The sequence below is a fragment of the Grampus griseus genome (assembly GCF_964374135.1).
Source record: "Grampus griseus genome assembly, chromosome: 1".
Taxonomy (NCBI): Eukaryota; Metazoa; Chordata; class Mammalia; order Artiodactyla; family Delphinidae; genus Grampus; species Grampus griseus.
In genome coordinates this window covers 14,179,237-14,191,914 of record NC_139017.1, presented here as the reverse complement: position 1 = coordinate 14,191,914, position 12,678 = coordinate 14,179,237, and the positions used below count along the sequence as shown (strand labels likewise).

Sequence of the window (12,678 nt, the reverse complement as noted above, 5' to 3'; positions counted from 1 at the left end):
TTTCGTTCCATCAGTGGTCATTCTAATTCCTCCATCACTTTTTTCGCTGTATCTAATCAGTGTCCAAGACCTGTTCTGCCTGTCTATACGTGTTCTCTCAAAATTATCCTTTCACTTTTTCCCCCGATTGTCCTAATCCAAGTCTTTATTATCAAGAGACAGCATAAATATAGAGATAAGCTTTGGTATCAAATGGGCCTGAGTTCAAGTCTGGCCACCCCAATTAATCTGTGTGATATCTGCAACAGGTTTCTCCTCTGGCCCTTGGTTTTCTCATTTTAAAAAATGGTAGTGATATTTACCTTACAGTATTGTCATGTGGTTTCATTCATTCATTCAATCAACATTTGAGCTACCGCTCTGTACTAAAATCTAAGCACTGAAACTACCTTCAAGAGAAGAACAAAGTCCCCAGCTGTATGAAGTTGACATTCTAGTGATGTGAAATGAGATAATGTATGTTGCCTGGCATAAGACAGGAATGCAGTGAAATGCTGTTCTTGTTTTGTTATTGCTACAACCATGCAACCGCTTTCCAACTGGTAACCCTACTTCCTGGCTCACATGTTTTCAATCCATTGTTCACTGATTATATATAAAACCCAAACTTCTTGAAGAAACAAATGATAGAATATACTTGTCACTTGAGCTTGAGAGTGAAGAAGGTAGGGTCTACTCTAAGGGTCTTACTCCAAGGCCTCCAGCATAGGGAAATGGAGAGAGGAAACCAAAGAAGAATAACAGGTTTGGGAGTGGAAAATAGTGTAATTCTTTTTTGGATCTGTTAAGATTGAGGTCTCTGGGAAGGAGGCTGTTCAAAATACAAATCTGGAACACGAGGAAGGGTATAAAGCCAGAGAGAAGAATTTAGGAATCGATGATAGAATAACAGTAAGTTAAGCTGTAAGGACAAAAGCAACAGTTTCATTAGGATGCTCTAAATTTAAAATTAAAATTCTCAGCCTGGGTTGCCAAACTCAGCACCATCTAGCACCTTTCCAAAGGAAACGATTGATGAGTCCTCCTGATGAAGATCCTTGTTTTCATCTATCCTACACAAAATACTGAACACCTCTGGTATTTGCTAGCTCTTCTGCCCCTCATACATTGGAGCTGTAGCTACAAAAAGCAAAACCACATTTCATTCTTTAGACCTCATTCTTTAGTCCTGTGCTGTAGACTTCCTTGTTTCTGTAGCAAAGAAACTTACTTAAGCATTACAAAGGTAAGTAAGGAAGCCCACATGTTAGAAGCTGTCAGATCAATGAGAAACTTTAGTGGGCCTAAAGTTTCAATATATTCTTCATTCAAGGCTTATAATCTCTCCTTAAGAAAGTGTGTGTGTTGTTCATGGCCAAATAAAACTTACAGGCACTTAATTCTATGAATAGATTGTAAAGAGGCTAAACTGACAGGACCTTCTTTCTTTAGGAGGCATTGTGAAAAATGACAGTTTTTGAACCCAAACTTCATATACATTTAGGTCCGTAAGTCTCACTGACAGAGTAGACTGTCCTGACTCAATAATTAATGCACTGGGAATTCTCTAGGTAGACTATGATTTGGATACTTTATGGGCTATTATGTCAAGGATCCGTGTCAGATGAGATGCATACACAATGCCTACAGAAAAATTACTGTCACAAGCAAAACTGTTGGGGTTTTTTATGTACTTTAAGAGTAAGTAAGCCTAGGAAAAATATATGACCATTTCTAATTGCCTTGTATTTATTTGCCTTGAAATATGCCTTCGTTTTTATTTGCCCGTAGAGTATATCTTTGAAAAGAATTATTGTATTTCATTTGTTTTCAAAAATGGGTGATAAACATTTCTTACTTTTGGAATAGGCATTCTAATATTTTCCAACTTAAGTTTCATGCAGTTACTAATCACTATATTAAGCAATAGTATACATTTAAGTTTAAAATTTGAAACATACATTTTTCTTAAAAGAGGAACATTTAAAAAAAAAAAGAGGAACATTTGTTGACCAAACAGACATACATGTTTTTATTCTCTCTCTCTTTAAAGGGATCCTCACCCCCAAAATACCTGTGGAGTACAATGTCTTACTCAACGCTGGAAGTGTAGCACCTCTGATCTTCTCTGCTGGTCATCATCAGTCCATCCTTCTGGAAAATTTGACTCCATCCACACAATATGAGACAAGGATACAAGCATGTCAAAATGGTGAAAGTCTTTCAGACACTCGTCCAGGGTTTTTTTTATTAAAAAGTATTTTATTTAAAAATAAATTCCTTAAAAAGGAAGAGATTCTCAATTCAAATACAAAGACTAACATTTCATTTCTTATTGGTACTGGACTGTTTACCCAGACAAATCAGAGCCTGGCATTGAGTGAAGCATTATGCATTTCTGCACATTAAATCATGAATATTTAAATATAGGAAAATGGTGGTTTTGCAAAGTCTTGTTTTTTGTTGTTGTTGTTGGTTTTTGCGGTACGCTGGCCTCTCACTGTTGTGGCCTCTCCCGTTGCGGAGCACAGGCTCCGGATGCGCAGGCTCAGCGGCCATGGCTCACGGGCCCAGCCGCTCTGCGGCATGCGGTATATTCCCAGACCAGGGCACGAACCTGCATCCCCTGCATTGGCAGGCGGACTCTCAACCACTGTGCCACCAGGGAAGCCCCAAAGTCTTGTTTTATAAGGCCCTTTAAAAGAAAAGCACCTAGAGCACATACAATAATCATTGGTAATATAAAACAAAATAGGCATTACAAAAATCTCATAGGAAATGTACTCACCTTGGTTCTATTTCAGTTTTATTTAGGGGTGGGAGAGTAGGAAGGGAGACATTATTTAGAAGTTGAGTTACACTCAAATGAATCAACATATTTTACAGTGCTTCCCTGATACCTGTCTCGTGTACCTAACCTGTCACCTAGAGTGTCATGGCTTAGGCTAGTGGTCAATGAAGTCGTCATCTATCTGTGTGGTCTTAAGGAAGAGCCTCTCTCACTTCCTAGATACCTCCAGGTGTTATATAATATGTAACACCCAACTGCTAAGAGAGAAGAAGTATAACTCAAAACAAGTTGCTTCACCTTAGATTAAAGAAATTTACCAACCTTATACTCAACATGAAACTCCTGTCCTTAGGAACTTCTGTTTCCAAATGAGTACTATTTCCCGTAGAGTTGGTTAGGACTAGCGGGTCTGCGATTTTCCTATGCTTCATCTCTGAAATTGAGTCAGTTTGCCCACTTGTCTCTACAAACCAGACTCAGACATTTTGTTTGAAGAGTATTGCTTTACCTGATCCACTCTTCAGCTAATCCACATGGAAATAGCTTTAAATTAAGGTTTTCTTGATTTAAATGCAAAAATCAACTTCTGCCTCTCTGTGTCCCTAAAGCTATGCTGTGAAGAAACAATATCCTTGAAATTCATTGTTTGACTTTTGTGTGTTGAGGGAACAATCATTATTTTTAAATATTAGCAAAAATAAGATACTATTAAGAGCATACATGATGTTCAAGTCACATATACAGTTACGAAATTGAAGCACATTTTCACTTTCTGGCTAGAATAACTGCAGTAAATTAGAGAAACCTCAGTTCAGACAAGCATAAGCTTTATTGTCTATGCCTGTGTAAAAAATGTGGTTAATTAATGGATTTCCCAAATCCATTTCCCAAATCCCAAATTAATGGATTTCCCAAAAGTGATTCCTTATTTAAATGTTCAAATCCTGAAGAGATTTAAATACTAGTCTAAAGTATGTTTACAAAATTTGTGTGTATACTAAATTTCAGATAAAATGATTGTCATGATATTCGTACCCTTCTATATGTACATATAATTCTTTTCGCTGCTTGACAAGTTATTAAAGGTCTTGGGTTTCTTTTTTTTCAAGGAGGTTGTGGAGTTAGCAGTAGGATATTTGTCAAAACAGCTGAAGGAGCCCCCATGGATCTAAATTCTCCTGTTCTTAAGGCACTGGGATCAGCTTGCATAATGGTTAAATGGACGCCACCTAAAAAACCAAATGGAGTCATCATCAACTACTTTATTCACAGGTAACATTGACTATTACTATTATTGTTGATTATTTAAGAATGTGTACTATTCCAGGACTGTAGAATCAAATACATTTTCTATTTCCATAAGAGAATTGATGGGAATTCATGTGTTTTGAAGCACCTACTAGAAACTAAAATTGGTATTGGAAACTTCTACACATTATCCAAGGAAAAAAGCCACAACTACCATGTAACATTTTTGTTTGAGCCCTCTTTGAAAGATGAGACCTCATAGCCCAAGAAGCCTTACCTTTGATAGAAGGGTAGAGCTGTCCTCTGGAGGTTCATTGACCAAGAGACATACTCATTCCAGAGGAAGAACCAGGTCTAGGACAAAAATTCTAATTATATCCCACCACCTAGTATGTGGAGATTGGAAAGGCTTTTTCTCATCCTTAAAAGATGACACTTTTCACTTTGCAGTTCCCCTTCTGTTTTGAGGTTTCCACTCACCTGGCTAGATGGTGTTAATGCAGCTTCTTTTCACCATGATACAGAGTTAATTAAGTGTAACCACCTAAAAGGAAGAAAAGAGAGAAGGGAGGGGAAGAGAAGGAGAAAAAGTGAGGAGAGTGAGAGTGAGAATGAGAGGGGGAGAAAGAGAGAAAGAGAGAGAGAGAGAGATGGTGGTTCCATGGGCATTTTGGTTTGAAGGGTATTGTGCTACTTGATCCAGTTTTCATTTGATCAGCATGGACATAGTTTTAAATTAATGTTTTCTTCAAATATATAATGAGGAGAAAGAGGAAAGAGAGAAAGAGACAGACAGGGAGAGATGGAGGGAGAGGGAGGAAGAGAGAGAGCAAGAAAGGAGAAAGTAAAACAAAAACAGAGGAAAGGGACCAGAGAACCTCTCAACTGAGAGTTTGCTATTCAGGCTGTTATAACAGAAATACCATAAATTGTGTGGTTTATAAACAACAAACATTAATTTCTCACAGTTCTGGATTCTGAGAAGTCCAAGATCAAGGTGCTGGCAGATTTACTGTATGGTGAGGGCCCACTTCCTGGCTCACAGATGGCCATTTTCTCACTGTGTCCTCACATGGCAGAAGCAGCAGGGGCCGTGTGGGGTCTCTTTTATAAGGGCACTAATCCCATTCATGAGGGCCCCACCCTCATGACCTAATCACCTCCTAAAGGCCCCACCTCCTAATACCATCCCCTTGGAAGTTAGGATTTCATCATATCATTTTGGGGGAAACACAATCGTTCAGATCATAGCACTGAGATGGAAAAGACACTTTCTAAGAAAGACACCGGCAGACAAAAAATTTGCAGCTGAAAACCCCATTCCAAAAGCCATCTATTTAAATCAGGCATACAAAGCCCAACACATTTTTTTCTCAGATCCTCATCCCACTTCAGCATCCTTTGTTAGTCTCTCCTGCAGCTTCATGTCTTCCCTTGTTTAGTCCTACACCCTGGACACATTGTGAAACTTAGTTTAGGCTCGTCTTACAACTTCAGATATTGAAACCCTTTCATTCAGACCAATCTTCAGCTATGGGAATGTAAGGAAAATTATGAAGGGAGAAAGTATTACTGCATTTCTGGTTTTGTAAATCACATTGCCATAAATGAGCAAGCCAAATGTTTTCTTCTCAGCAAACATTAATTTGAAGAATAATATTTCTGATTCAAATACACATGAACATGTAAAAATGGCTAATGTGAATTTACATTTTACATTAAACACATTAGTGCAGCCTTTACAATGCCCATCTTTGGAATAGTTTTCTTTCATCTACTCAATGCTAATTGTATGAGAAAAGCACATCAAATTCCTATTCTGAATAAAGGGAAATAAAGTATCTGTTATAGACCAGGAAGAGGCTTCTCTCTGTTGGTTTTGTAAATAATGCTCATGATTACAGTGACTATTCCATGGCAGCTATAGAGAGGGAAAACAAGAAATATAATGCAGAAAGCCCGCTTCAATGAAAAATACTGTAAATTGAATTTGACAGTATTTGATGGCATTTGATTATTCTAGTCACAGCCAAACAATGATATAAAGAGTAATATGAAACAGAATGTGTTACTGCCTAGCAGACTCAAAAGCAATAAACCTTCCTCCAGTGTGACACAATCATTTCACAATCATAATTGTAGCCTGTTTGATACCTCTGAGTACAGGAGAAGGGCACTGACTGACATAGATACATTTTGTTTTTTATTTAAAGTGAAATGAAAATGGTGCGCTGGGGCTCCAGATACAATCGTTATATTCACCTACATAGGCATGAATCACTTGGCAGTTATTTCAGCTGAAGTTTAAATGTGCTTAGACAACAACAATATCAAATTTTTCTTAGATAGCTGCAAAAAAAAAAAAATCAGGAATTTGTAAGGACAGAAATAGAATGTAGACACAGAGTTCTTTTTCATTCTGGGACTCCATAGAGCCCCGCGTATAGTTATAGACACAAGCCTACGGTATTTCTGGGGAGGTTAGGGCATGTAATTTCTGTTTCATCATTTGCCTCCTCTTTCTTCTATCGCCACCAAAGGAAATCCATTTAGCTCAAATCAAAGACGGAGTTTGACCTATGCAGATATTTTCATTAAATTGCGGGAAGCCAACTTGCCAATCCCATCTTGAAGATGTTCGCCTCTGCTCTCTCCAAGCCCCCAAATCATTTCCCCTCAGTAATTCCCATCTATTGTTTAAATGTTGCCTCTAGATAGCATCCTGTTAAAAAGGATCTGCCCTAATAAACAGGTAAGATGTTTATGACTTTAGAAAACAAAACAAAAAATAAACTAGTAAGGACAAGACTATTCATGTGATTGCTTCTGGTTAGTTCACCTGTTAACATGATCTTTTATTTAGGCTACTTTGTTGACCAATGTGAGTTACAAAAGAGATTTCCTACAATAGGGACAACCTTTATGTTGGCGTTTTGCAACCTGTTTACTGATAGGGCATACATAAGGCCATCTTGGGCATCTGCTTTCTTCTCATAGCAAGTTTGGCTTGTATAATAAAGATTCTTCAGTATTTCCCCTTTATTTTATATCTGTAATCTTGTAAATGGCAAAATCCACCCACAAAATCCAACTTCCATCTACAAAATCCACCAAACTCTTTTTCTTAAGACTTTACAAAATACGTAATAAAATGATCTCCCACTAGGAGATTCCATTTTAAGAGAGACAAAAATGCATGGGGTTTTATTTTCAAAAGCAGGCTCTAAATAAAGAAAAAGATTGGATCAATGTTCAGTAAAAGACAAAAATATATTAAAACACCTTCTAAATGCCGTAAAAGTAAAAATAAGTGATGAACCTTCCAAATATTCAAATAACTAAACATTCAGAAAAACTGAGTAAGGTTTTGAAGGATAAAATCTGAGACAGTTTGAATGGATGGATGATATGGAAGAACATTCCAAGCAGGGTACCATAAATAATATTTTTTTAGAATGAATAATTAAGCTGATTGAGTAAACTAAGAAAAAAGGGCATTGATTCAAAGGTGAAGGAATTTTTATGCAATCAGTTTGTACTATGTGGAAAGACAGTATGGATGTGAAGATGGATAGATAGATAGATAGATAGATAGATAGATAGGTACAGATAGATAGATGGATAATAGATGACAGATAATATTCATATCTACTGTAAGATCTGAGCCCTATTACCAAGGACTTTTACTATAGTAGGAGATGTAAGTCAAACTAAGCAAACAAAACAATGAGCAATATAATGTGAGAAATATAAATATTTACCAAAATATTTACAGGAGACAGGGACTCTTTCTGTCTGGAATATTTATGGAAGACTTCCATGGATGAAGTTGATGTCATTGAAACTTGGCCTTACAAAATAAAAATTTAATGACTGTTTAAATTAGAAATAATGTTTTTAAAAAAACTTTTTAACAGTACAGAATATTACAAAGGTTATGCATCCCTTTTTTATGACTTACCCATGTATATAGTTCCCATTGATAGACATAACTACTATTAATTTTAATATATGTAACATTGATGTTTTCTATTTATAGCTTCCCTTACATAAGGAATTGTTCAAATTTTCTTTGACCATTTGGACACACACACACACACACATACACACACACCCCCCTCATTTCTTTTAATGACTCAACAATATTTTATTATATAGATGTGTATCATGTATTATTTAACCAGTCTCCTATTGTTGGCAAAATCGGTGATTTCTAAGTTTTCATTACAAAAGCAATTCTCCAAAAAAGTCTTTACAATAAACATATGGAAGATTATTCTTAGTACTAGAAGTGCAGGATCCAATTTTGTGCATTTTAAATTTTGGAGATTGCTAAATTGTCTTCTAAAAATGGTATATGAGAATTTCTAATTCTGAAAACTCTAATCAATACTGGGACCAAACAATCTTTCAAATCTTTGCTAGTTCAGTATTTTATAAATTTATTTATTTGTTTGTTTATTTATTTATGGCTGCGTTGAGTCTTCGTTGCTGCTCACAGGCTTTCTCTGGTTGTGGCGAGCGGGGGCTGCTCTTCATTGCGGTGCATGGGCTTCTCATTGCGGTGGCTTCCCTTGTTGTGGAGCACGGGCTCTAGGCATGCGGGCTTCAGTAGTTGTGGCTTGCGGGCTCTAGAGTGCAGGCTTCAGTAGTTGTGGCACACGGGCTTAGTTGCTCCGCGGCATGTGGGATCTTCCCAGACCAGGGATTGAACCCGTGTTCCCTGCATTGGCAGGAGGATTCTTAACCACTGCGCCACCAGGGAAGCCCTAGTATTTTAAATGGCATATTATTGTTGTTTTAATTAAAATTTTGGTCATTATAAGGCTGTTCATTTATTTATTTCTAATATATATTTGTGTGTGTATAGTATATATCTTTAGACTATTTTCTTTTAGATTGTTTCTTGTTAATTTATCCTTTTTACATATTATGGAAATTCTTTTAGTGATCATATTAAACATAACACATCAATTATTTCTTCCAGCACTTTTCTGGCTCTACTCCTTATATCTAAATATAGATTGGATTTTGTTTTTTGTTTTCTTGAAGTATAATTAACACATTATTATTAGTTTCAAGTGTACAGCATAATGATTCAATATTTGTATACACTTCAAAATGATCACCACAATAAGTCTAGTTACCATCTGTCACCATATACAGTTACAAAATTTTTTCTTTATGATGACAACTATTTTTTTACTTTCTTAGCAACTTTCAAATTTGCAACATAATATTACTGGCCCTAGTCACCATGCTGTACATTACACACTTATTTCTTTTATATCTAGAAATTTGTACCTCTTTTCCCATTCTGCCCATCCCTCAAAGCCCTCCCCTCTTTTAGCCACCAGTCTATTCCATGTATCTGTGAGTCTGGTTTTGTTTTCTTTTTTTCATTTGTTTTGTTTTTTAGATTTCACATGTGAGTGAAATCCTATGGTATTTGTCTTTCTCTGACTTATTTCACTTAGCATAATACCCTCAAGGTCCATTCATGTTGTCATAAATCGCAAATTTTTATTCTTTTTTATGGCTGAGTAGTACTCCTTATATATATACCACATCTTCTTTATCCATTCATCCATAGATGGACACTTAGGTTACTTCCATATCTTGGCTATTGTAAAAAATGCTACAATGAACATAGGGATACATATATCTTTTCAAATTAGTGTTTTCATATTTTTTTGTATAAATACCCAGAAGTGGAATTGCTGACGTTCTATTTTTAATTTTTTGAGGACCCTCCATATTGTTTTCCACTGTGTCTGTACCAATATATGTTTCTATCACCAGTGCACAAGGTTTCCCTTTTCTCCACATCCTCACCAACATTCGTTATTTCTTGTCCTTTTGATAATAGCCATTCTGACAGGTGTGAGATGATATATCATTGTGGTTTTGACTTGCATTTCACTGGTGATTAGTAATGTCGAGCATCTTTTCATGTGCCTGTTGGCCATCTGTATGTCTTCTTTGTAAAAAATGTGTATTCAGACCCTCTGCCATTTTTTAATTGGATTGTTTGTTTTTCTGTTGTTGAGCTGTATGAGTTCTTTATATATTTTGGATATTTACTCCTTATCAGATATATGACTTGAAAATATCTTCTCCCATTCAGTAGGTTGATTTTTTATTTTATTGATGGTTTCCTTCCTTTTTAGTTTAATTTAGTCCCATTTGTTTATTTTTGCTTTTGTTGCCATTGCTTTTGGAGTTAGATCCAAAAAGCTATTGCCAAGAGCAATGTCCAGGAGCTCACTGCCTAACGTTTCTTCCAGGAGTTTTATGGTTTCTGATCTTACCTTAATAGACTGATTTTGTTTTAAGGAATGAGACAGGAAATCTAGACATTTGTGGGGTTTTTTCTCAGAAAAATTAACTTTTAATAATCGGAATTCAGTCCTTAATTATACTTATATAAAATAACATGGAGAAAATTTACCTTCAGTAGACTCATGCATTTACCTCAAATAGAATATCATTCAGTGAACTTCTAACAAGTGTATTTCAGGATGAAAGAGAGTAAGTTTAGAAGGAAGATCTGAGATGGAGGAAAGAATAGTGAACACTGAATCAATTTGTTCAATGAATATATAAATATTTAAAGCCTTTACAAAGTAATTTTTTAAAATAATGGCTAAGTTGCAAAGTTTTTAAAAAGCAGGAGTAAAAGTGTTGTACAAAAATAATTTGAAGACCCCATCTATCTGTAAGAGTGGTTAGGCAGAGCTAGAAACCTCCCAGGAAACCTTGCTTTTCCAACTGTGCAGGCTTAAGCTTCTCTGGCTGATGTGACAAGGACTCTACAGGTTGCAACCAAAAGCTCTCTTGATTGGTGAATGTACTTCCCAAACACTCTCACTTCATGTCTCTTTTTGTATCAATTAGGCATTCGTTATTTTTTTTTAAGCTATCTAGTTTGTCAACATTATTTTACAATTTACTGATTTGAAAGGCCACCTATACAAAATTCCCGTGTGTCGTCTCATCCATTTCAGGACTTTGTATTCTGTTTCCTTTGTGGTAGATAAAATATTAGTAAGCAAAGACTGATGGCAAAGACATCGCAGGTGAATAAAATGACTGGAATAAGCAAAATTCCCAACACCGAAGGCATAGAGTTCCGTGCTCAGGCTTGGCTGGAGACTTCGTTATTTGTAGGGAGAATTTAGAAGGTCGGCTTGACAGTAGATTTTGGAAGACTTTAAATACTAGGCTGAGGAGTTCAGGGTTTTGATTTGGAAACAATGAGAGCCATTAAAGATTTGGAGTAAAATAGAGAAGCAGTGTGACAGAATGGACAAAGCATGGCATTTGTAGTCAGAAGATATGGCTTCCAGGTCCTGGGTCTGCCACTTACAAGTTATGTGACCTTGGGCAAGTCACTATGTTCCCTAAGCTTTCACTTCTATGTAAGTTAGGCTGATAAATATAGAAAATAATTAACCTCTAGAATTTCATAGGAATTAAATGAAATCATGTATGTGAAAGTACTGTGTTAAACATAAAGCACAATAAAAAATAGAAAGTTATCCAAGATGGACCACCCACAGCCATGCTTGGGGAAGACAAATCTGGCAGTTATATATGTATATTTAAGGACAAGGAAAGAGGTTCATGATAATAAAAGAAGCAGATTGCACGACAGTACACCTAGTATGATTCTGTTTTTCTTTAAATACATGGAATTTTTTTTACATTTATATGTGCACGAAAAATGTCTGGAATGTTAAACAAAAGTTAACGGTGCTTATCTCAGAGATAGGTTACGGATGATTCTTGTGTTTTTGCTCATCTTTATTTTCTAATTACTTTTTACAATCAATATGTAATATGGTGTGATAAAGACAAAATGATAAATTCAGTGAGTCCAGATGCAAATCTATCATTACCCTCTTTACAATTTTCCTATTTCCCTCTTTCTGTGAACATCATCCTCATTTTCTGTAGCAATCAAGGTCTGCTAGAAAAGAGAAACCACACCAGTTATTTTATTTTATTTATTTATTTGTTTATTTTTTTTGCGGTACGTGGGCCTCTCACTGTTGTGGCCTCTCCCGTTGCGGAGCACAGGCTCCGGACGCGCAGGCTCAGTGGCCATGGCTCATGGGCCCAGATGCTCCGCGGCATGTGGGATCTACCCGGACCGGGGCACGAACCCGTGTCCCCTGCATCGGCAGGCGGACTCTCAACTACTGCACCACCAGGGAAGCCCCACACCAGTTATTTTAATAGAAAGAATTTAATATAAATAATTACTACCTGATTGTAAATTTGTTAACTAGGTAACTGAAAGGATGAAAGAGAACTCGAGGATATCATAGAGGTGGCAACTGCAGGAAAGAGCTAATACCCTTAGGACTGAGGCAACAAAGAGAAACGGCTTGAATTATTAAAACTTAGAAACTTAGAGGGGAGCACCTGTGATGCTGGAACCCAGACATCCAAGGAGGGGGCACCTGTCAGCTGGTGCAGGTGTCTGTAGGAGGAGGCATGAGATGAAGCTGGCTTTCCAAGTGTTGGAAAAATGTCATATTTGAATCATCTGCTCCTAAGGGAGAAGGATCTCCTGCTTACAAGGTGAAGAATCCTTGCTGCAGAGAAGCTCATGTAATCAGCAAGCAAACAGGAAGCAAATAGGAAGGAGCCCC

The 12,678-nt window shown here is 36.6% G+C and overlaps 1 protein-coding gene across 1 annotated transcript in view; it reads left to right on the top strand.

The window, feature by feature from the left end:
• Positions 1–12,678, top strand: part of USH2A (usherin) — a gene marked incomplete at its 5' end in the record, with an annotated part of 770,156 nt that overhangs the window by 626,115 nt on the left and 131,363 nt on the right. Inside the window, 2 exons of the mRNA XM_082666701.1 lie at positions 2,033–2,191; positions 3,880–4,042. Of these exons, the coding sequence (XP_082522827.1) occupies positions 2,033–2,191; positions 3,880–4,042 (322 nt within the window). The remainder of the gene's footprint in view (positions 1–2,032; positions 2,192–3,879; positions 4,043–12,678) is intronic.